Genomic DNA, 22,713 nt, shown 5'->3' with positions numbered 1-22,713 from the left:
AGCAGGTGATTCAAAATTTCACTATTTGTCTGTGCCACATCATCACCAATGATGGCAGGTACATTGGACATGTCACAACCTAAACCTGAATAGCTGTAGTGACATTTACATGTTAAATAAATTGTGTGCATGCCGTAGTTCGTAACTAATATACATTTTTTTTTTTTCATATAGTTCAATAATTGTCACCCTGTAGTTGCACAGTATAACCATGATGTCATGATGAGGTTTAGGACTCCAATATGATTCTGATTAAACAGACTGAAGATTTTATTTCGCAAAATACTGAAGGGCATTTCAGAGGATTGTAATGCATGTAGACCACTAAGCATCAGATGCTGATAGCCATGTGATAGTGACACAATAAACTGTTATGCACATGTCCATCACTAGGGATAGAATGAGTATAGTCTCTGAATAACAGATGTATAATTTGTCATCTATACCACTGTGTGTTCCTTGAACAGACATCAAATGAAGATAGCATTCACATGTTGCATTAACACAGTGTTGGTTAGACAGACACTGTTATCAGACCTCATGCCTTTTAGACTTCACTGTGAGGTGAATGTTATGCATTGTCTGTACGTTGTTGCGAATAAGACTTGCAAATGCTGATCAGGCAGACTTTTGTGATGTATTTCTTTATCTGCACCACAGACAGACCAGCATAGCATTTACAGTGATGGTAACAAGTAGCTTTGAAACCTCACCATAACTTCATGAAGATTTAATATTTTTTATGTTGTAACCACTAATAACATTTATCATAGGTTTTCTTTGGTATTGCTCATCTAAATTAAAACGTTTGTGACATTATCTGGGGTACTTTCTGTCAAGAGAGGGATGCTCTCCTCCAGTAATATTTTTATCTTTTATTGCACTTGGCTTCAGATTTTCATCCAGTGATTAGTCTGTATATTTTTTACTGTGAAAGTTATCATGGTTTCTCCTGTAAAATTGAAATATTACCTAACAATCTTTATTCAGGGATCTTCAAATGGGAACATATTCAGAAATTATAGATCAACTTTTAGATATTACATTACTAATAACATATAAAACAACTTTTTTTAATACATTCTGCTGTGACATTATAGGGACTTGGATTTAGTGACGGCAGTGGTGAAATCACTGGGAGGCTTTAATATTGACAACAAGGTTGGGCCCTTGACAACACATGTTGTTTCCGGAGGTCCCCGCCGCACCTTAAACATGCTATTTGCAATTGCAAGAGGCCTTTGGGTGCTTCGCCCTGACTGGGTGCTTCATTCTCTTGAGGCTGGCTACTGGCTTGACGAGGAGAAATTTGAGATGACAGATTTCTCACCTGTTGTCATGGTGAGAAATGTTATCTTTTTGCATGCTTTTTGGTTTTACTATAATTTAGTCACTTTTTTAAAAAATTGTGAAGACAGTTTAGATATGACTGTCAGCTACAAAATGACACAAGTTATGCAATATATCAACAAAAATAATCAATTCTTGAAACTGTAATGGCAGCAGAAGAACACACGTATAAAGATACTAAAATTTGCAGTGTATCGGAGCCAGTGGCTCCTCCTCCTAGCAGAAGGGTTAAAGGGATGGAAGACGGTTGAAGGAAAAGGACTAGTTAGGTTAAGGAAAAGGGGTAGAGAATGCCAGGTCAGGAGAGATGTAGCAGACAGGATGAGGAGGAGGGACTGAGAGTTGGGGATTGCACTGGATGGAATTTGAAAACCTGATAGCTTAAAGGTGAAAAGGGAAGGGGGGGGGGGGGGGGAGGGTGGTTAATAGACAGGTAGATATTACTGACAAAACGTTGTCCATGAGTTAATAAGAGCTTCTGCATTGTATATGTGCATTGTATGTATTAGAGGTGGGAGGGAGATGGCGAAAAATAGACAGGTCAGAAAATGAAAAATACAGAAAACTAAAAAGGGAGTGAAGAAAGGAATAGTTTCTGTGAATAAATGCTGAGGCCAAAGTAATTCATGTAAATTAAGTCCAGATGGCTGGTGAGAACCAAGGAAATTTAGCTCCAGTTCCCATCTGCAGAACTGTGAGAAGCTGGTTTCTGGGGGAAGAATCCAGGTGACACTTGTCATGAAAGAGGCACTGAGGTCATGACTGTCAAGCTGTAGAGTATGCTCTGCAACAGGATATTGTGTGTTGCCAGTATAGATCCACCAAATATGTCCATTCATCCTAACTGATAACATGCTGATAGTCATACCGATGTGAAAGGCTGAACAGTGTTTACATAATATCTGGTATAAGACGTGTTGTTTCACAGGTGGCTCTCCCTTTGCTAATATATGTTCTGCCAGTGACAGCCTGGTTTAGGTGATTGTAGGAGGCTGCATAGAGCAAGTATTACAGTGGGGACGGTCATAGGAGTAGGAGCCATAGGGTAGGAAGATAGGCGCAGGAATATAGAATCTGACAAGGATATTGTAGAGTTTGGGATGGCAACGAAAAGATATTATAGGTGTGGTTGACAAAATGTCAGACAGAATAGACCTCATTTCAGGGCATAATTTCAGGAAGTCATAGCCTTGTCAAAGTTGCTGATTAATACATTCAAGGCCAAATTAATCAGCTCCTCTGACAAGGCTATGACTTCCTAAAATCATACACTGAAATGAGGTCCATTCTGTCAGACTTCTGCCCACCAAACACAGAATAACTTGTAACCGCCATCCCAATCTTAACGATATCCCTGTCATACCTTATACTGCTTCTGCACCCATTTCCCTATCCTGTGGCTCCTGCCCCTGTTACCATTCCTGATGCAATACTTGCCCCACGCACCCCCCTACTACTACCTATACCAACCCTTAACTGGCAAAACATACTATCAAAGGGACAGTCACCTGTGAAACAACACCTCATATTCCAGCTGTTATGTAAACACTGTTCGGGCTTCTACATCAGCATGAGTACTATGAAGTTATCAGTTTAGGTGAATGGGCACAGACAGAGGGTTTATACTGTTAACACATAATATCCTGTTGCACAACATGTTCTACAACATGATAGTCATGACCTTGGGGCCTGCTTCACTGCATGCGCCATATGGATTCTTCTCCCAGACACCAGTTTCTCAGAACAACACAGATAAGAACTGTCACTACAGAATGTTGGTTCTCACCACCCACCTGGCCTTCATTTACATTAATTTCTTCAGTGTCAACATTTATTCATAGTAACTAGTTTTCTATATCTCTCATTTTAACTCCTGTCTGTTTCTCGCTGTCCCCCACCTGCTTTTACCACATGCAATGCAGTTAGCTTTCTGCTATTACTGACTTGTGGACAATTTTTGGCAGTAATCTGTCTTATGTATTATTCTGTCTTCCACCTTTTAACATCTCAGGTTTTCAAATCCCATCCGGTGCAGTACCCACCAATCAGTCTTTCCTTCTTATCTCGTCTGGGAAGTCTCGCCAGACCTGGTGTTGAGCTTGACTTTTCTGAACACTACCCCTTTCTGTAAACATGAAGAGTCCTTTTCCTTCACCCTTCTTCCTTCCCCGTCAACCCTTATGCCAGGCGAAGGAGTCACTGGCTCCAAAAGCCTGCAAACTTTAATACCTTTATATGTGTGTGCTCCTGACGCCGCTTGGTGAGTAGATTTTTTATCTGTTCAATTATGTAATTCACATGTCTTTAGGTGTGTATTTTCTGCCCTTGTGACAACTGGAATTAACGCTGCAGTTAACTAAAGTGAACGGAATGACTGCATAGCAGCTTTTGTGTTCCTTTTCTGTTGGGACACGCTTTATACTAAAGAAGAAAATAACAATAATAATTTCTTCTTAATTATTTACAGAATTTGATTAAGAAATTTTGGATGACAGGCTCCCAATCGCTACATGGTTCTATCTGGAAAATGCTCAGTTATCAGTTATTTGATATTGTAAATATATTAATGACAGAACAGTTTTTAGTGGGGGCAGAAGACGCCTGCAGCCAATAACCTTGCCGCAGTAGTAACACTGGTTTTTGTCAGATCACCGAAGTTAAGTGCTGTCGGGCTGGGCTAGAACTTGGATGGTTGACCATTCAATTTGTTGAGTGCTGCTGGCAAGTGGGGTGCACTCAGTCCTTGTGAGGCAAACTGAAAAGCTACTTAATTGAGAAGTAGCAGCTCCGGTCTCATAAACTGACGTATGTCCGGGAGAGTGGTGTGCTAACCACATGCCCCTCATCTCTGCATTGAGTGACACCTGTGGGCTGAATTAACATGCAAGCAGGTGTGTATCGTTAGGCCTTCATAGCATATTTGGGCAGAGTTTTTTAGGTGTGACTTTAGGGACATAGCGACCATTAGAAGTTAAAATTACAGACCAGTCACAAGTCACATGTAATTTACATGTGACTTGAGGCTAGTATGCAATTTTAAGAACAGTTTTTGTCTGCAGGAATGAGAAGTTTTTAGCTAATGTGATAGCTGCTGCTCTTCTGGAATTAACAGTAAACTGAATTCCACTCTTGACATTACAAGATGCAAGTGTAGGCTGCAAAATAATGCCTTTGAATTTTTTTGCATAAAAACTCTTCATACTTTTAAATAAAACAAACTTTGTTTTATTCTTCATGTCTACTCATTTATTGTTCAATCATGGAAAATCCAGAATGGAATGACAATATTATGGAAAGTATAGATTGCTACTCACTATATAGTGGAAGTGCTGAGTTACAAATAGGCACAACAAAAAGAATGCTAAACACTATTTATTTCTCAACATAGTCACCCTGCTGATTAACACATTTCTCCCAAGAGATCAGTTTGTTGATACCGTCACTGTAGAATGTTTGACTTTGTTGACAGAGTCCCAACTTCACCTCTGCTTCCACTGCTTCATCACTTTGAAGTGAAGTCCTTGAAGGTGTTATTTAAGTTTTAGAAACAGATGTAAATCAGGTGGAGCCAAGTCAGAACTATATGGAGGGTGACTGATGTCAGTGAACCCAAGGCTTCAGGTTGTTGCAGGTCTCGCAGCATTTGTGTATGGTCTGGTATCATGATGAAGGAAAGGGTGCTCCATTTGTGAATGAACTCTTCAGATTTGAAACTCGATTACAGCATTCTGTTTCTCATGCATTGACATAGTTATGTTACACACCGCCATGTTACTCGCTACAATTCGGAGCCCTCTAGTGGCAGAAGATTGCAGATATGTAGACTTCAAGAATAAAGATGTAGAATGTTAACTAAATTTGTTTTATTTGAAAAGCTTCAAGAGTTTTCACATAAAAGATTCAGCGGCATTACTTTCAGCATGCCCTTGAACAATCTGGCAGTAAGTGTTCCACTGAATTAACAGATATTTCTCTGGAAGAAATAATCTGCACCTGGTACACTCAAAATATCAAAATTTCTAAACTTGCATCTTCAACATGCATGCCTCCTCTGCACGTTAGATATTCGATCAGTGGGTAGGTTAAATTTTGTGTCAGTGCAGCAAAACAAAATCTTTATTTTATGTTTAATTTCTGCAGTGGTCGTACTTAATTCATGTAGGTAATACACATTACGTTTAGTACTGCTACTCCTTGGATCGATTGCATCACAAGACTAAACAATAACTCGGTCACATTTTCATACTGTTTTTAGCAGAATTGTGTGCAAAGTAAATGAAGAACATTTATAAATGTTGTTACTATTATGTCTTGGTATTTATCCTCTTATGAAGCCAACTTAGTTCTGATGTGTCTAAGTGATTGGTGACAGCAAGTTAGAAGGAAAATCACATTAGTTTCATGGGGAAAGGGTGAGGCTGGAGACACAGCACATTTTAAAGTGTGTTAGGCATTGTCTTTATGACCTGAGGCACAATGTAACACAAAAGAACCACTATCCACTACAGAGAAACTATTAAAAGCACAATTTTCAAATTTCTATTGGGTGCTAATAGAAGAATTGCTTGGAGGCGATTAAAGTAGTTCATCAATACTAGTGATTCAGTAGCAGACTAAATTAGCAATGAAATTTCATCTAAAAGCAACAGTACTTTGAATTGGACTGCTCTGGCAATCCTTACTTGGTAAACTATTACAGCATTTCATTTTCAACAAATTTTGGCACACTCGCTGCTCAGCAGAAGTTACAAGTAAAGACTAAATGGCATTATATCTTTCCTCAGGCTTTTAAAAACAGGTGTCAGTTTTATTACTAATAGGATTTGAACGACCATGTACAATCAGTGCAGTCTTTCTTTCTCTACATTGAATATCTCTCTTATCCAAAAGATAACGTTGGAAAAATGTAAATAGGAAGTCCTTCTATTTGTAGAATTCTGTTGAGGCCATTCTCTAACCATCTCATGAGCAGTGCATCATATTAATATAGCACAGCAATTTATATCATTTTATCTAGTAAAAGTGCTGGGCCCATTTTCATTGAATGTACATTTCATATGAGTATGTAACATCACATACAAAATGTTCAAAAAAATTCCCATATTTCTACAGGGAATGGTACTGGTCGAAACTAGGAAATAAAGGTCCTAAAAACATATATCTAAAAAAGGTAATTCTTGAGGTATGGGCCATTCTATTTTCTGATAATCATCTGTCTGTTGGTATATGGTTTCCACATAGTTTTACAAATCCTTCAGCCCTCCGTAAAGAATCACAAATACAGTTGAAAACATTTCTCTGTTCTTAGATTTGCCCTTTTGATGAGTGTGGAATACATCAGTGCCTTTAGATGCCACTGTACCTAGAAATCTGAGGGATTAAGTATAGATGAATGAGGTGACAGTGTTACTGGACCCCCCCCCCCCCCCCAAAAAAAAAAAAAAACACTTTATCACTAATTACATATTAGCATTAAGCACTGTCATGCAGAGTGTAGAAAATGGCTTGCTGCTCTGTTGAGCATAAACCGTATCCCTTATCTTTCTGTTAAGGTGACTTACTCCAATAGTGCAGGTAATTTTGTGGACAGAAATTGATGATAAATACCACCCGTTTGATCTTTTGGATTTCTCTCTCTGTTCTTGCCCACACATTGATACTAAAGTGAACCTGATCCTTCACTTCAACCATCACTCAAGAATTTGCTTCTACCCACAAGTGATAACTTTTTATCCCACCCTTTGCAAATCTCATCACATCCACAAATAAAATACAAACTGCTAACTTCAAATCTTCAGTGCTATGTCTTAGTATCTATTGGTGTAACTGTAATCTAGCATAGTGGTGTGACCCAGGAGCTTGCAAGCACTGAAACAAATATGGATTAAGTAACTTCCTGTGCACAACTGACCACACAACCAGTAAGAAATGACAAAGTACTGATAGTTTTAAACATACGGGGTATTTGGAATTAGCTGTTACAGGCTTCTAGGACTCCTAGAGGTGAGTGAATAGATAACATTATGAACTGGAACCCAAGTCCGGAAATTTACTACTTCTATGCTACAACCATTTGAAAACATGATGGTAATGCGGCCACTTTTACAAGTAATTGATTAGGTGTGACCCAGTACATCATTTGTTTTACAGTTCCACTCATTAAAAGTCACTGTGTTGGTTTGTAAATAAGTTCTAATTTTCTGGCTCTTTTTTGACTGCATCTTTACCCTCCCCACACTCCTCCTACTTCGTCTGACCACAAAAACAAGGAAAGGGGATACCCTTTGGAGCAGGGGTACCTAGTTTACAAGTGCCCTGGAGTGGATGGTACTAGGCACAAAAATTAAATTTATTTTATTGGCAAAATCGTGCTTCGGTATGTAAGCAATGCAGACAGTTATTAAGCAAAATGACATAAAGTTGATATTAGCCACATTATATAACAGATTCCAGTTTTCAGATTAATTCAACAAGACCCAACCAATCAGGGTTCTTGAGATTCAGTCAGCCAAAGTCACCTTCAAAACAAGTGACACAAGTGACAAATTCAACTGGCATTTTGTTATTAAATAATTACAAACAATAAGAACTTAATATTCCCCTCGGTTCTCAGCAGTCTCACCTAAAAGTATCATTTATGATTGTCAGTTCCAGTTGGCACCTGCCACTCTTGCCACTCTTTGGGAGTGAACACATAAGCCAGAGAATCATTGAAATCAGCAGTGGCTTTAACCATCTGCGTATGATTACACAACACTCAAAATACTGAAATTTTAATTGAAACACTTAACTCCCCTATTTGAACTGACAGTAACCACTTAAATTTCAAACTGCATACAGTGTAAAATAAGATAAATTTACCAGTGGTCTAAAGGATGTGCAGACAGACAAAATGTGGAGTTTAACTCAGCACCTAGCAGCCCCGAATTCTCAAAGGAATTCACCAGTTTGATTCGGCACTAACCATTGTAACTTGAGGAATACACCAAAAAATTTTTAATCCATCCCATCACCAAAAATGTTTTTCAAAACAATTTCACAGCTCTAGCCACCACTGAACTAAGCAGGTTAACAATTTCCTGAAAACTGACAGGTGTTAGGGAGTTTCAATTCAAAGCACTAATGAAGCTAATTGCCTAACAGGACATCATCAAACATAGGCCTTGATCAATATATGAAAACAATACCTGCATTTACTGGTGCCCTCAGCACTGATGACACATCCCGTTACACGTAAGTCCAGCCAGTCACATGAAATAATATGGGCACTAGCTGCTTGTTACTTCAAGGTTATGACTTGGCAATGAATAAGGCCTCCAATCCTTCAATATAACAAGTGAAATGTTTTAAAAGCATTCAGTGATAACAGGTTAAACATAGAGCTGCGATTGTAGGCTGGACATAAACTAATTTACTGCCACAAATTACTCTAAAACAATGCATATGGCAGTACTGCCAGAACATCTTAAAGACGGCCATAAGAATAACAACAACAGAGAATATTTCAACTAGGTGGCTCTAGCCACTCAGTATCAACCAATAGCATATATGCAGAATTTCTTTTGCTAAAATAGTTCACCGGCATATGTTGGTCCCAAATGTTTTAACTTGAAAAATATTGGAAATAACAACCACTGGGCTACCACTGCAGCTGCACAACAGACAGTTTAACAGGCCTTTAGCCTTTCTGTGTATATGTTTTTAAGCACACAATAAGTTTAAGTACATAGAAAATGGTTACTAGGTACATACCAGTATTATCCAAGATATACAATGCCTGTCAATTTTAGTCACAATGCTTTACATTTGCACACTAAGACACAACTCGGGAGCATACCTCAGGACTGCCTCATTTCGAGCCAAACCCGCACAAGATTACACACAACCTGAGCATTTCAGTACATGACAACGTGAGTTTTATTAAAAATATCCGATAAATTCCCTAGGATGGATATTTGATGACGATATTACCATGAGTCCCAGGACATCAGCCGTAGTGACTTATTTCGTCCTTACTAAACAGCACCATGCCAGGCCTAGTTGCTCTTGACACTGATTCACTCGTACCCATCCATAACGAGCTCCGCTGTGACGTGTCATGTGTTGTCACTGTACTTCCTCATCTCTCTATTGCATGCAACTCTCCTCCTCAGAACCATGACCTTGCAACTTCCCACACCCTCTGGTCATGGCCCCAACATTGTAACTATCGCTGATGTAAATTGATAGCCAAAGAATGCAGTGGTGTGCATCAAACACCCCCTCCCCTCTTATCCCACAGGCAAGCCACTGGGAGGGCGTAGACCTGAAGACGACGTTCTATGTGTCTTCCGTTACCTTCCCACCCAACTTTAACTGGCTCAGGTGTATACGTAGTCTCTTGGGGGGTCTGCACATCTTCCACTAGGAAGCTCACAGGGGATGAGGTATTAATCATGTGGTAACAACACCCAAACCTGGGTGATAGCTTCCTGGTGGCACCCACATCACCCCTGACCTGTTCAAGGACAAATACCTATCTGTGGCGCCCTGGTACTTCTCTCCCTATTTTAATAATGGGGCCAAAACTCAAAAAGATAGATGCTGCATAGTGCCGCAGCTGGGGCCAACCAACAAAAACACGTGAATGCGTGGATTATCCCCAGTACGAACTTATTGCCCTCCTATGTCCTGGAATGTGTCCCCAGGTAATCTATGAATAATTTCAGGACCCCCCCCCCTTTCCCACCCCACCCCACCTCCACCAAACCACGGATCTCTTACTTTATTCCTCGCCAAGTGACTTGCTGCCCAATCTTGGTGTAAGTCTTGTGTATACCTGGTGAAAGTAGGATGACACTTCAGGAACCAGAATATGAGGCAAGCAGATCCTATTTCTCCTATCTCCTTTGGCCTTATTCCAGAGCACATCTTTCTCAATGGAATGTCCCTTCACCAGAAGTCCATCTCTTACTGCTTCACAAATCCTGCCAAACTCTGGATCCTTTTCTTGCTCGAATGCTAGGCTACAGAATAGAGCTGGGATTTCGGTCAGGATAGCACTCATGTATGCAGGGTGAGGCACCTCCGTATTTACACTGGATGTTGATGCTTTGGTTTCCCCCTTCACTCCCCTCCTTTTCCTCCTGCTCAAACATTCTTCTTAGGGCATTGGCGATTTGACCCTCGGTACATTTAATGTGGGCCACTTCAAATTGAAAGGCCAAAATACCGACTGCCCACTTTGCTACCTGCCCAGTTTTTCAGGGATGGGCCAACATCCAATTTAGCACCTGGTTTTCAGTTTCTAACCTGGACTTGCAGTGTTACAAGTAAAACTTGAATTCTTCTAATGTGAACAATACCACAAGTGCTTCCTTCTCACAGGCTGAGTAATTTAGCTCCAAACCAGTGAGGGCATTGGCTGTATGCCAAAGGTGTACATATTCCTTGCTGCTCCTGCAGCAGAACTGTGGGTACCCCACTGGCTGGAGCATCCATCTGTACTGTGAAAGGGAGATTGAAATCTGGAACCCATCGACACAGGTGCATTGCTAAGGGCCAACTTCAAGGCTTCGAAGACAGGCAGCCTGCTCCCCCCCCCCCCCCCCCCCCGCCCCTTCCACACACACACACACACACACACACACACACACACACACACACACACACACACACACACACACACACCAACCACCACACACAAACGTGTCTCTTTTCCTCCTTAGCTGGTTCACAAGCATCACCAAAGCTGCGAAGTTGGGCATGAACTTCCAGAAGAAATTTGTCACACCTATGAAATGGGTTATATCCTTTTTATTCCTTGAAACCTGGAACTTATGGATGGCCCTGGTGTGGGACTGGTTGATCTTGATCCCAGATGCTGTCACAGTGTTCCTGAGAAACCATATTTCTTTGCTCAGGTCCCCTTTCCAGGTGTTCCTGTGAGCCCAGCAGATCTTAATTGGCTGAATACTTGCTCTAAGTGCTCATTGAAGCTGTGATGATACACTACCATGTCGTCCAAGTAATTGTACATACAGTGGAACTTCAAATCACCCAACGTGGAGTCCAGCAATGATAGAGAACAGGAGCCCCAGTGGCCAAATAAAACAGCAATTGATTAAATCCATGAAGGTTGTAGTCGATACAGAAGACTGTCAGTGGCATAGATTTCTCTGCCAAGGGAATTTGATAGTGTCCCTGATTATGATCCAAGACTGATAACACCTGAGCTCTGGCAAAAAAGAAAAAAAAGAAAAAATAACATGCAAGTCTGGCAGAGGTACAGACTCCAAAACTGCCTTTTGATTTAACAATCAATAATCCGCCACTGGTTGGAATCAGGAATTGTTGGGTTTTGGAACCAAAAGTAGGGGAGAGGCATACGATGATACTGATTGCCTAATCATTCCGCCTTTTGACTGCTGACAGTATTTTGCACAACTCTCCCATTTTATATGGGAATAACGTATAAGGTGTTTGTCTAACCACTTCCTGATAAGCCAGGTGGTTGATGTTTTGTTTTTGTGGTCACCTCCAGCCTGTTGGCGAGCATATCTGGGAATCTACTGGGAACTTGCAATAACTTTTCCCTCTCTGTGGCAGACAAGTGTCCAACCTCAAACTTGCCCTCATAACTGCCTACACAACACTCTCCATGTGACCTTATGCTTACAAAAGCCAAGCTTTTTGTTGGGGCTAAACTTAAAATTCATATGTTTTCCCCTTAAGGCAAAATACACTGGCAAAATTCTAAAAAAATCACACCCCAATAATAAATCAACTGTCAATTCTGCACGGCCCAAAATTTCATGGACCATATAAATTTACCTATCCCTAACTTACTTTGACCTTTCCATACAACCTGTAAAAGTTCCCCTGAAACAGTAAAACAATCCCCTTTAATCGGTCGCAGCTGTAGCAGTCAAGCAAACTTACTGTACCTTCTAAACCAATCTAAATCAATTATTGATATTTTTCTCGTTGAATCCACTAAGGCATGAACTGGTTCTGTTCCTAAAAGTGCACATATATATCACAAGCAGGTAGCGTGTACCGCACACACCTTCCACTACCCGCAAGACAGTCCCAGCTTCCCATACTCTAGACCAGGCTTCTGGCATGAGGAGTAAGTGCCACACTCCCACGTATTGGACAGTGCCTGATTAGGTGTTCCCAACTGCCACATCTAAACATGCCTCCTGTACACCCTGATCATCTCTCGACACTGTTGCCTCTCCCACTACTAAACTCATACTGCTACTAACAGCATCAGCCTCCCCATAAACATCATTCTCAATAGCAGTTACCAGATAGTCGAGGTGCAGAAATGTCTTTGGGTCTCTTAGAAAACAAAATGCGTTCTATCCCCTAACATGCTCGTGGCTGCATCCATCTCACATCCAGACACAGGCCTACTCTAGCCACCAGCGCACGATCATTGTATTCAGGTAATTTTTTCTCCCTTCCTTGTACCTCATAAAAATATTCAGCACTTAGATATTGGCACCTTCATATACCTTGACAGCCCTCCCGTATTTTCCTATGCAGAGGAATCAAGAGTCCTCCTCCTCCTCCTCCTCCTCCTCCCAACACCTCAGCTATCATATTACCCAGTCAAGCTTCTACCAGTGGGTAAAGAATTTGATGTGCTACCTCTGCCCCTACTTGAAACACTGCAGCTTTTTATTCTCTCATTGTGAGCTTTGCCATTCAGGAGGATCATGTCAGTGTATTATGCAAACATGGGCTCATCTGTGTTGCACTAACACTCAGACATGCAAATAAGGCTTGTACTAGGTCAGCGATGTAGGGTAGGTGTCAAATGCACCAGCCCATTTGATGTAACCATCCCACACTGTGACTACCCTGTTGCATACCTACCTAGCAAATGTGTTTGCAAACAGCTGTAGCTCGGAAATGATAATTTTCCTAACATAGGTTGCTGTTTAAAATATTATGTACTTATTACCCTGTACAAGTCCTAGAAGTTTGTAAAGGATATTTCTGAACACCCTGTACATCTCAACAAGAATTTGTTATGTTTATGAGATGTTTTTCTAGTTTTGACCAGGCCTCTATTCTGTATAAATGTGGAACACAATTTAAAAAATCCTGTAAAAATTTGAGTAAAAACATTCCTGTCCACTGATCTGCTCCGTTCAACTGTTGTTTGGGGGATTGCATATGTAAAATTCTTTCAGATTTTTTCCTTACTAAAATGTCACTGTAAGCATGTTATTTAGGATTATTTGTAACTTTTATGTATCTGACTTACCACATTTTTAATAACATTTATATTTTATGTTTAATTTTTCTTCAACTTCTATTTTTAATTTTTTTTAACTGGATACTTATCAACAAAATAAGTTGCAAAAGCATGATATTTATCACAGATAAATAATACACCATTTTAAGTTCAAAGAATTTTATTTACTATTGATTTATTTTTTGTTTTTGTAATCAACTAATTCAACAATAGTGATTTTTCATACCTTGTGTGTATTTGTAACCCAATTTGACAAAAGTACTCTTTCCTTGCTGTTTGTTTGTTGCCTTTCTGTTGATATGTACTGCTTGTAACTAGTACTGTTGGTGCTCATCGGTTCTTTTCCTTCTTACAGTTTATATTTGTTAATTGATAAAATTTGTACCTAAACAAAATTTGTACCTAAACATAGAAACAGTAATTCAGACATCCAAACAAATGCACTACGAGAAGTAGAGATATAGTGAAAGAGGAGACTGGTAGAACCAGAAAGGAACAGAAGCAAATAGCATTAAGGGTAGATGACACATTTGTAACCGATGGGCATAGTGTGGCAAATCTATTTAACAAGTACTTTATATCCGTTACTGATAGAATGGGATTGTCAGGATCAGTAAATAATCCCCTTGAATATCTGAAACTAGCCATTACAAATAGCTTCAGGTACATGAATATGTCACTCACTTCACCAAAAGAACTAACTTCCATAATAAAATCTTTAAAAACAAAGCATTCTAGTGGTTACGATGAAATATCAGCAAAGTTAATTAAGGCATGTTCTTGTGTGTTTAGTACAATTCTAAGTTACTTGTGTAATCAGTCATTTATAACTGGGACATTTCCTGACTGACTAAAATATGCAGTTGTTAAGCCTCTATTCAAGAAAGGGGATAAAGAGATACCACCATCAAACTACAGACCGATTTCACTTTTGCTAGCATTCTCTAAAATTTTAGAAAAAAGTAATGTACAGGCAACTTCTCAGCCATCTGACCACAAACAACATATTATCAAGAACACAGTTTGGATTTCTGAAGAGTTCTGATATCAAGAAGGCTATTTACTCCTACAGTGAAAATGTACTTAATTCATTAAATAACAAATTACAAGGAGCAGGTGTTTTCTGTGATTTGTCAAAGGCATTTGACTGTGTGAATCACAACATCCTTTTAAATAAATTAGAATTCTATGGTGTCATGGGCAGTGCTGCAAAATGGTTCAAGTCATACCTCGCTAACAGGAAACAAAGGATGTCGGTGCAAGGGACTAGTGAATTAAGTCATCAGTCATAATCAGAACAGGAAGAAATTACATGTTGTGTCCCATTGCTTTTTCTTGTGTACATTAATGATCTCTCATCAGTTACACTGCCAGAAGCAGAGTTCATTTTGTTTCCAGATGACACAAGTATGGCAATAAATAGTATGTCGACTGTAGTTCTAGAAAGATCTGCTAATGATATTTTTATGGCTATTAACAAATGGTTTAAAGCCAACTCACTGACATTAAACTTCAAAAAGACTCACTATATGCAATTCAGAACCTGTAAGAGGCTTCCACCCAGCGTATGAATAAAGTATGAAGAAGAGCAGATAGAAGAGGTTGACAGTCTTAAATTCCTGAAATTACAACTTGATAATGAATTCAGTTGGGAGGAGCACACCACAGAACTGCAGAAACACCTTAACAAATCTGTATTTGCAATTTGAGTGTTAGCAGACATAGGTGACATAAAAATGAAAAAAACTTGCATACTTTGCCTACTTTCATTCCATAATGTAATATAGTATAATATTTTGGGGTAACTCTTCAAGTCAAACAAAAGTTTTCAGAGTCCAAAACCGTGTAATATGTATTATTTGTGGAGTATGTTCACGGACGTCCTGTAGAAACCTCTTCAAAGAACTGGGTATACTAACTACTGCCTCTCAGTATATTTACTCCTCAATGAAAATTGTTCTAAATAATATATCTCTTTTTCCAACAAACAGCTCAGTTCATACACACAATACCAGGAACAAAAATGATCTGCACAAGGACTTAAAAGCACTTACTTTAGTTACAAATAAAGATCAGTTTAAAAGGAGCCTAAAAGACTTACTAGTGGCCAACTCCTTCTACTCCGTTGATGAATTTTTTAATAGAAACAAATGATGTATTGTACACACACATACTATTAGTATTGTTATTTCAGCTTAAAAAATTGACATATTCCACATTACACGAGGATCTCCTCAGTACGGATATATAGAACGAAAAACTAATCTAATCTCTAATATAATCTGTGCACAGGCTGTTTTGATTATTAGTATATTATATTTATATTTATATTCATGTTAATAATGTCTTCAAACATGCCCTTTAAATTACACTTGGCTGACAAATTAAAACTGCATCTTCATCCACACTCTGCAAACCATTGTGAAGCACGTAGCTTGAGGATACTTACCATAATATCACACACTGGACTCGCATTCGGGAGGACGACAGTTCAATCCTGTCTCCGGCCATCCTGATTTAGGTTTTCCGTGATTTCCCTAGATCGCTTCAGGCAAATGCCGAGATGGTTCCTTTGAAAGGGCACGGCCGATTTCCTTCCCCATCCTTCTCTCACCCAAGCTTGCGCTCCGTCTCTAATGATCTCGTTGTCGATGGGACGTTAAACAGTAAGATCCTCCTCCTCCATAATATCACTTATTAGGGCTTTTGTGTGTGCCATTGGCGTGTGGAGCACAGGAAGTGTGTTTCCTTAGACGCCTCTCTCCATGCTATAGCTAGTCTTATCTTGTCTTCATAATCCATACAGGAGTAAAAAATTGGGATTTTCATGTGGTTCTAGAATCCTCACTTAAAGCTGGTTCCTGAAACTTAGAAAATGGGTTTTTGCGGGGCAGTTTGCATCTATTTTTAAGATGTCTGCCGGCTCAGTTTTTTCAGCATTTCTGCGACATCACTTTTATGATGTGATGTTACTGAAGATCTTTTTGCTGAGTTGATTCTCATCCATTTTTGTTAGGTGTCCATAAAGTTTCGAACAGCCTTTCTGCATTGCATCAGTTATCTTTGTGGTGTACTTGTGTAGTTCATGTTTTGTTACCCTCCAAGTCCCATCAGTAGTCTTCTGGGATCCCAGAGTTTTTCTGAGATTCTTCTTTTCCTTCTTTTTAAATCCTTCATACTCTCTTTTTATTTAAAATAAGGCACTCTGAAGCATAGTGTCCTTCTGGTTTTATAACTGAATTACAGTGCCTGATTTTGGCCTTGTAGAATATCGCTCATTATTTGTACCTATTTTATGTTAGTTTTTAAGCAAGGTGTAATTTTATGGCTCTGTCTTTGACTGCCTCTTTATCCTGTCTGTTGGGTTGAATCCACTCTCCTAAGTATTTAAGTTTATCTGCTCATTGATATTTCCATATTTTGTCACCAAGTATTTCTCTCCTTGGTGTCTGTGTTCCATATATTTCATCTCTTCATATAAGAGTTTGAGTCACATTTTTCCAGTGATTTCCAGCTTTCTTTGCACATCCTTCCATTTTCTGTTTAAAAGGGTAATGTCACAGTCAAAAGCTAAACATCTGATTTCCAGATTGTTTTCTTTTTCCCAAAGATATATTCCACCTCCAGCATCAGAGCTTCTTACCTGTACTTCATTATACACAGTATTACTTTTTTCGAAAACCCTGTAATTGGGTCCCATTGTGATGCATAATTTGAAATTTGGCTCAAAAGTGCCTACAACCTCCCTCTGTAATGGTGCGAAGTGAGCCACCCTCAGACATCACCCTCAGGTTCAATGATGCTTCAAACAGTGTCGTTCCTGTTGACAGGCATTAGGTAGAATTACTTGCACTAAGGCAATAGAGCAGCTGCAAGACACCATTCAGCTTAGTCTCTCACAGGCAGATTTTTAACATGCTCAGCAAAGACATGTGGTTGGTACCTAGGGTGTTGCCAAACTGGGGGGACTGAGAGTGACTGTTTGCTACTTTGTTCACACACGTCAACGTTGCACCCTTCCGTGATCAAGCCACAGGAGGGCTGGAAAAACAGAAACACCTTTTGCTGTTTCAGATTATATTCAGTTTTTATTGAATGATTTCGAACACTCGCTGGTGAATCCACCCTGTATACCAGTACTAAAATTGAGGTCACACTACACTCTAAAGCAGCCAGATCACATTCAGTGGGGTTGCAGCCTCATGATGCTGTTAGAGTAGGGTTGAATCATTCATGGACTGTCAGCACTGTCGAACGCTGCCAAGAACATTGTCCTGTTGCTCATGCAGGGTGGTTTCATTGACGGTGTATCTGAAAGGTTTTCCTCAGTCGCACCTAAGTAGACTGGATGATCTTAAAGCTAGGTGCCATGGTTCTGACCTCCCATCACAGAGGTGTCAAATGGAGGATGAAATGTAAGAGGGGGTGGGATGACCATCATATCATGTGACATATGGAGTGTGGCATTGGTCATCCTGTGAGTTGTGCCACACCCCCCCCCCCCCCCCACCCCCCACACCCCCACCCGCTCGCCTCATGTGTGACCTTGCTATTTGAAGTGTTTCACAGAGCCCAGTGACCACATCAGAGGGGGCCATGCTTTTGCAATATTACAGAGGTAGTAGTTGGCATCTTTGGGCCAAATTTCAGACTTGTGCATCACATTGGGAGACAGTAATGGGGTGTCAAAAGTGCTACCTTCCTTCCCCAACCCCCTGCCCCACTCCTACCCCCTCCACAGTGTGCAATTAAGTACTTTTAAGTTTTACATGTCTCTGGAGCACACCGTAAAGTGCCATCTATATTTGTCAATGACCATCAGTCCAAGATACAATGCTTAGTCCACTCAACCAAGAATTCCTCAATAGATTTTTCTTGATGCCACATATGTTCATACTTCCGATAATATGTGTACATTTGAGAATGAGTCAAATGTTTTTTGGAAGTCAAGAAACACTGCATCTACCTGACTACCTTTATCTATGGTCATGTGAGAAAAGTGAGAGCTGGATTTCACATGATTGATGTTGTTGGACACTATGTTGGTTAGAGCAGATAATTCTGTTTGAGATAGCTCACTATACTTGATCTCAGATGATGATACAAGAGCCTACAACAAATGAATCTCAATAATACTGGACATTTGTTCTAGGATCACATCTGCCATTCTTATTGTAGACAGATGTGAGTTGGGGTTTTTTCCAACCACAGAGAATGGTTTTACATTCAAGAGATCTTCAGTATATTATGTTTAAAGGAGTAGCTGGCTGGATGACAAATTCAGTATCGAATTGTATAGGGCTAACAACTCTCCTCTTATGTCCAGATATATTGAATAAGAGACAAATGTGATCAGTATAGACATTGTAATTACTTGTAATTACCATTTATTACCATAGCTATGTGATTCTCCAGTCATAACTGGACAGACTGCACATATGGGTGACAGTTATTATTGACAATGCATTTGTGTGTGGTACTGAGCAAAATTTGTGAATGAATTTAGGACACTTGGTGCAAGAATCGTGAACTGAGGTTGTGTACATGGAAGAGACTGGGAGAAACCAGAAGGTTTCAGATTGATTATATAATAGCAAATTCAGCAGAGGATCACATAGGTAAAAAGACAAAGCTTAGTATAAATCTGTGGATAACACAGGAGATACTGAATTTAATTGGTGAAAGGAGAAAATATAAAACTGCAGCAAATGAAGCAGGTGAAAGGGAATACAAATGACCCTAAAATGAGATTGACAGAATGTGCAAACTGGCTAAGTTAGAGGACAGATGTAAGAATTCAGAAACATGAGTCACTGGGGGGAAAGATAGATACTGTTTGCAAGAAAATTAAAAGGGCCTTTGGAGAAAAGGGAAGTAGCTGCATGAATGTCAACAGTTCAGATAGAAAACCAATGCTAAGCAAAGAAGGGAGAGCTAAAATGTGGAAGGAGTATATAAAGGGTCTGTACAAGGGAGATGAACTAGAAGGCAGTGTCATAGAAGTGCAGGAGGATGTAGAAGAATATGAGATGCAAGATATAAAACTATGTGAAGAATTTGACAGAGCACTAAAAGACTTGAGTCAAAACAAGGCCCCGGGAGTAGATGACATTCCTCAGAAGTATTGATAGCCCTATGGGAGCCAGCCATGACAAAACTCTTCCATCTGGTGTACAAGATGTATGAGACAGGTGAAATACCCTCAGACTTGAAGAAGAATATAATAATTCAGATTCTGAAGAAAGCAGATGCTGACAGTTGTCAATATCACAGAACTGTTAGTTTGAAAAGTTACAGTTGCAAAATATTAACACTAATTCTTTACAGAAGAATGAAAAAATTGATAGAAGCTGACTTTAAGGAAGATCAGTTTGGGTTCCGGAGAAAAGTAGGAACACAGGAGGCAATATGACCCTGCGACTTCTCTTAGAAGATAGGTTAAGAAAAGGCAAACGTATGGCTCTAGAATTGTAGGCAGAGAAAGCTTTTGATAGTGCTGACTGGAATACTCTTCTTAGAATTCTGAAGTTAGCAGGGGTAAAATACAGGGACCGAAAAGGTATTTACAATTTTACAGAAACCAGACAGTAGTTATATGAGTCGAGGGGCATGAAAATGAAATAGCGGTGAGAAGGGAGTGAGAAAGGGTTGTGGCCCCGATGATATTCAGTCTGTACATTGAGCAAGCAGTATAGGGAACCAAAGGGAAATTTTGAGTAGGAATTGAAATGCAGGAAGAAGAAATAAAAACTTTGACTTTTGCGGATGACGACATAATTCTGCCAGAGACAACAAAGGATTTGGAAGAGCAGTTGAACGGAATGGAGAGTGTCTTGAAAGGAGGATATAGGGTGAACATCAACAAAAGCAAAATATGGATAGTGGAATGTAATCAACTTGAATCAGGTGATTCTAAGAGAATTAGATTATGTAACAAGATACTTAAAGTAGTAGATGCGTTTTGTTATTTGGGCAGCAAAATGACTGATGATGGCCAAAGTAGACAGGATATAAAATGTAGACTGGCAAAGAAAAATATTTCTTGAGCAGAGAAATTTGTAAACATCTAATATAGATGCAAGTGTTTGGAAATCTTTTCTGAAGGTATTTGTATTGAGTGTAGCCACGTTTGGAAGCAAAACATGTGTGGTAAACAGTTTAAACAGGAAGAGAATAGAGGCTGTTAAAATGAGGTGCTGTAGAAAAATGCCGAAGATAAGGTGAATAGATCATGTAACAAATTAGAAGGTTCTGAGTAGAATTGTGGATAAAAGAAATTGGTGGCCAAACCTGATTAGAAGAAGGGATTGCTCGATAAGACACATTGAGGCATTAAGGGATCACCAGTTTAGCATTGGAGGGGAGTATGGGGTAAAAACCATAGAAACCATAGAGAGAGAAAGAGAGAGAGAGAGAGAGATATGAATACAGTAAGCAGATTCAGAAGGATGTAGGTTGCAGTAGTTAGTTGGTGATGAAGAGGCTTGCATAGGGTAGAGTTGCATGGAGAGTTGCATCAAACTATGGTTCAGACTATAACAACAACAATAACTATTACTATATATAAAGTGACAATATTTTTTGTACAATTATGTTTTCACTAAACAGTAATTGATTTTGCACAGCAGTGTACAACTTAGGCAGTCCAATTTTCTTTTTCTCTATCAAAGACTTCCTTCAAGCTGTACAGGGGATTTGATGTAGATTGTGGAACATCTTTCCTCAAAATTTCATCCATTCCAAGGACTACAGTTCAATTTGTAGACGACTGAACATTTTAATAGCCACTGCTGAGGAAGTGTCCCATGTCATGGAGAACACACAGTTTGACATGTCTGTTTTCATCATGCATGTGTTATAATTTAGGATCTCACTCCTATTGTTGGATGTTTCATGGTTTTCCTTCACATACATGAGACAGGTGAAGACATATTGATCGAAAATTGTTCTCAATCCTAAATGTGTGAAGATGGGTTTGCTGTGGTCCAGTTTCCAGATTGATGGTGTGATTCTTATTGCTGTTTTGGATGAATAGTACTTTCTTGCAGTGTGCAGATTGACCCCACAGTATCAGACCAGAGCAACCAGAGAGAGCAATCAGGTGTGCATGTGGTGTGCTTGCTTGTGTGAAAGTGTATGTGTTTTCTTTTCTGAAGAAGGAGTGGCTGAAACCTAAATATGTAACAGTCTATTCCTTGTGTCCATCTTCAGTTCAATGCGTTATCTTTTTCTGCTTGTAACAATATAATGTAATTGGATAGCTAAAAAAATCTACTCACCAAACACACACACACACACACACACACACACACAAAGGTTTGAATGTACAAGCTTCTTCAAACAGAAGGGTTAAAGGGGAAGGAAGAGTGGTGAAGGAAAATGACTGAGAGGTTTAGGAAAAGGGGTAGAATTTGGAAAAGTCACCCACAACCCTGGGTCAGAGGAGACTTACTGTCCACTAAGTTGCCATTTGGAGAGTGGCGTACAGTGATATAATTATATCAGCCAACTGTCAATTGAGGACCAGACAGAAGTTTTTAAAATGAATTTCTATATTGATACACCAACAAAGGAAGCAGTTATTCTGTACCATGCACTTAGCAAATTCAGATATTCAGTACAGTTGTAGTACTCAGGCTGTTGTGCTGATAACCAGTGTTCACACAAACACAGCACATCTGGCTTGGTTCTTAACAGAGTATGATCCTTTACACTTATTTTATCTTGGTACCTTTTGTCACTGGAGACCCTCTTCCACTGGGGTATTGCCCAGTCTTTGGAATAAATGCTTTATCACAATATTTTTTGGTCCTATAGTGTTACCCATTACTTTATCTTTTAGCCCAAAGGCAACACTAATTTAGAATGTGTTGTCAACCCCTTTCTTTTAACCTTCTCCAGCTTTGTAGTTTTTATGTTTAGAAAAGGTCTTTTTCATGAAGCTAAATGTGTTTTCAGTATTTGTCCAATTTTTGACTCTGCTCAGATGTAATCATGCCCATTTTTCATGATTCAACATTCCTTGTTCATCTCCTGCATCACTGTTGTTTTAATCCTGCACTTAAATTTGGCCTTTCCAGATGCAGTAAAATTCTGGTGTAGTGAGCTTCCAC

The 22,713-nt window shown here is 39.5% G+C and overlaps 1 protein-coding gene across 5 annotated transcripts in view; it reads left to right on the top strand.

The window, feature by feature from the left end:
- The window catches only part of LOC126267990 (uncharacterized), a 224,314-nt gene that overhangs the window by 183,089 nt on the left and 18,512 nt on the right, over window positions 1-22,713 (top strand). For 2 of the 5 annotated variants that reach the window (XM_049973347.1, XM_049973348.1), the window contains exon 6: window positions 1,101-1,341. The exons of the other annotated variants lie outside the window; for them this stretch is intronic. In XM_049973347.1, coding sequence (XP_049829304.1) covers window positions 1,101-1,341 — 241 coding nt within the window. The remainder of the gene's footprint in view (window positions 1-1,100; window positions 1,342-22,713) is intronic. 5 annotated transcript variants of the gene reach the window in all.

Source organism: Schistocerca gregaria, chromosome 4 (assembly GCF_023897955.1).
Source record: "Schistocerca gregaria isolate iqSchGreg1 chromosome 4, iqSchGreg1.2, whole genome shotgun sequence".
Lineage (NCBI taxonomy): Eukaryota > Metazoa > Arthropoda > Insecta > Orthoptera > Acrididae > Schistocerca > Schistocerca gregaria.
Note: the sequence above shows the minus strand (reverse complement) of the source record. Positions and strands in the feature narration are given on the sequence as shown.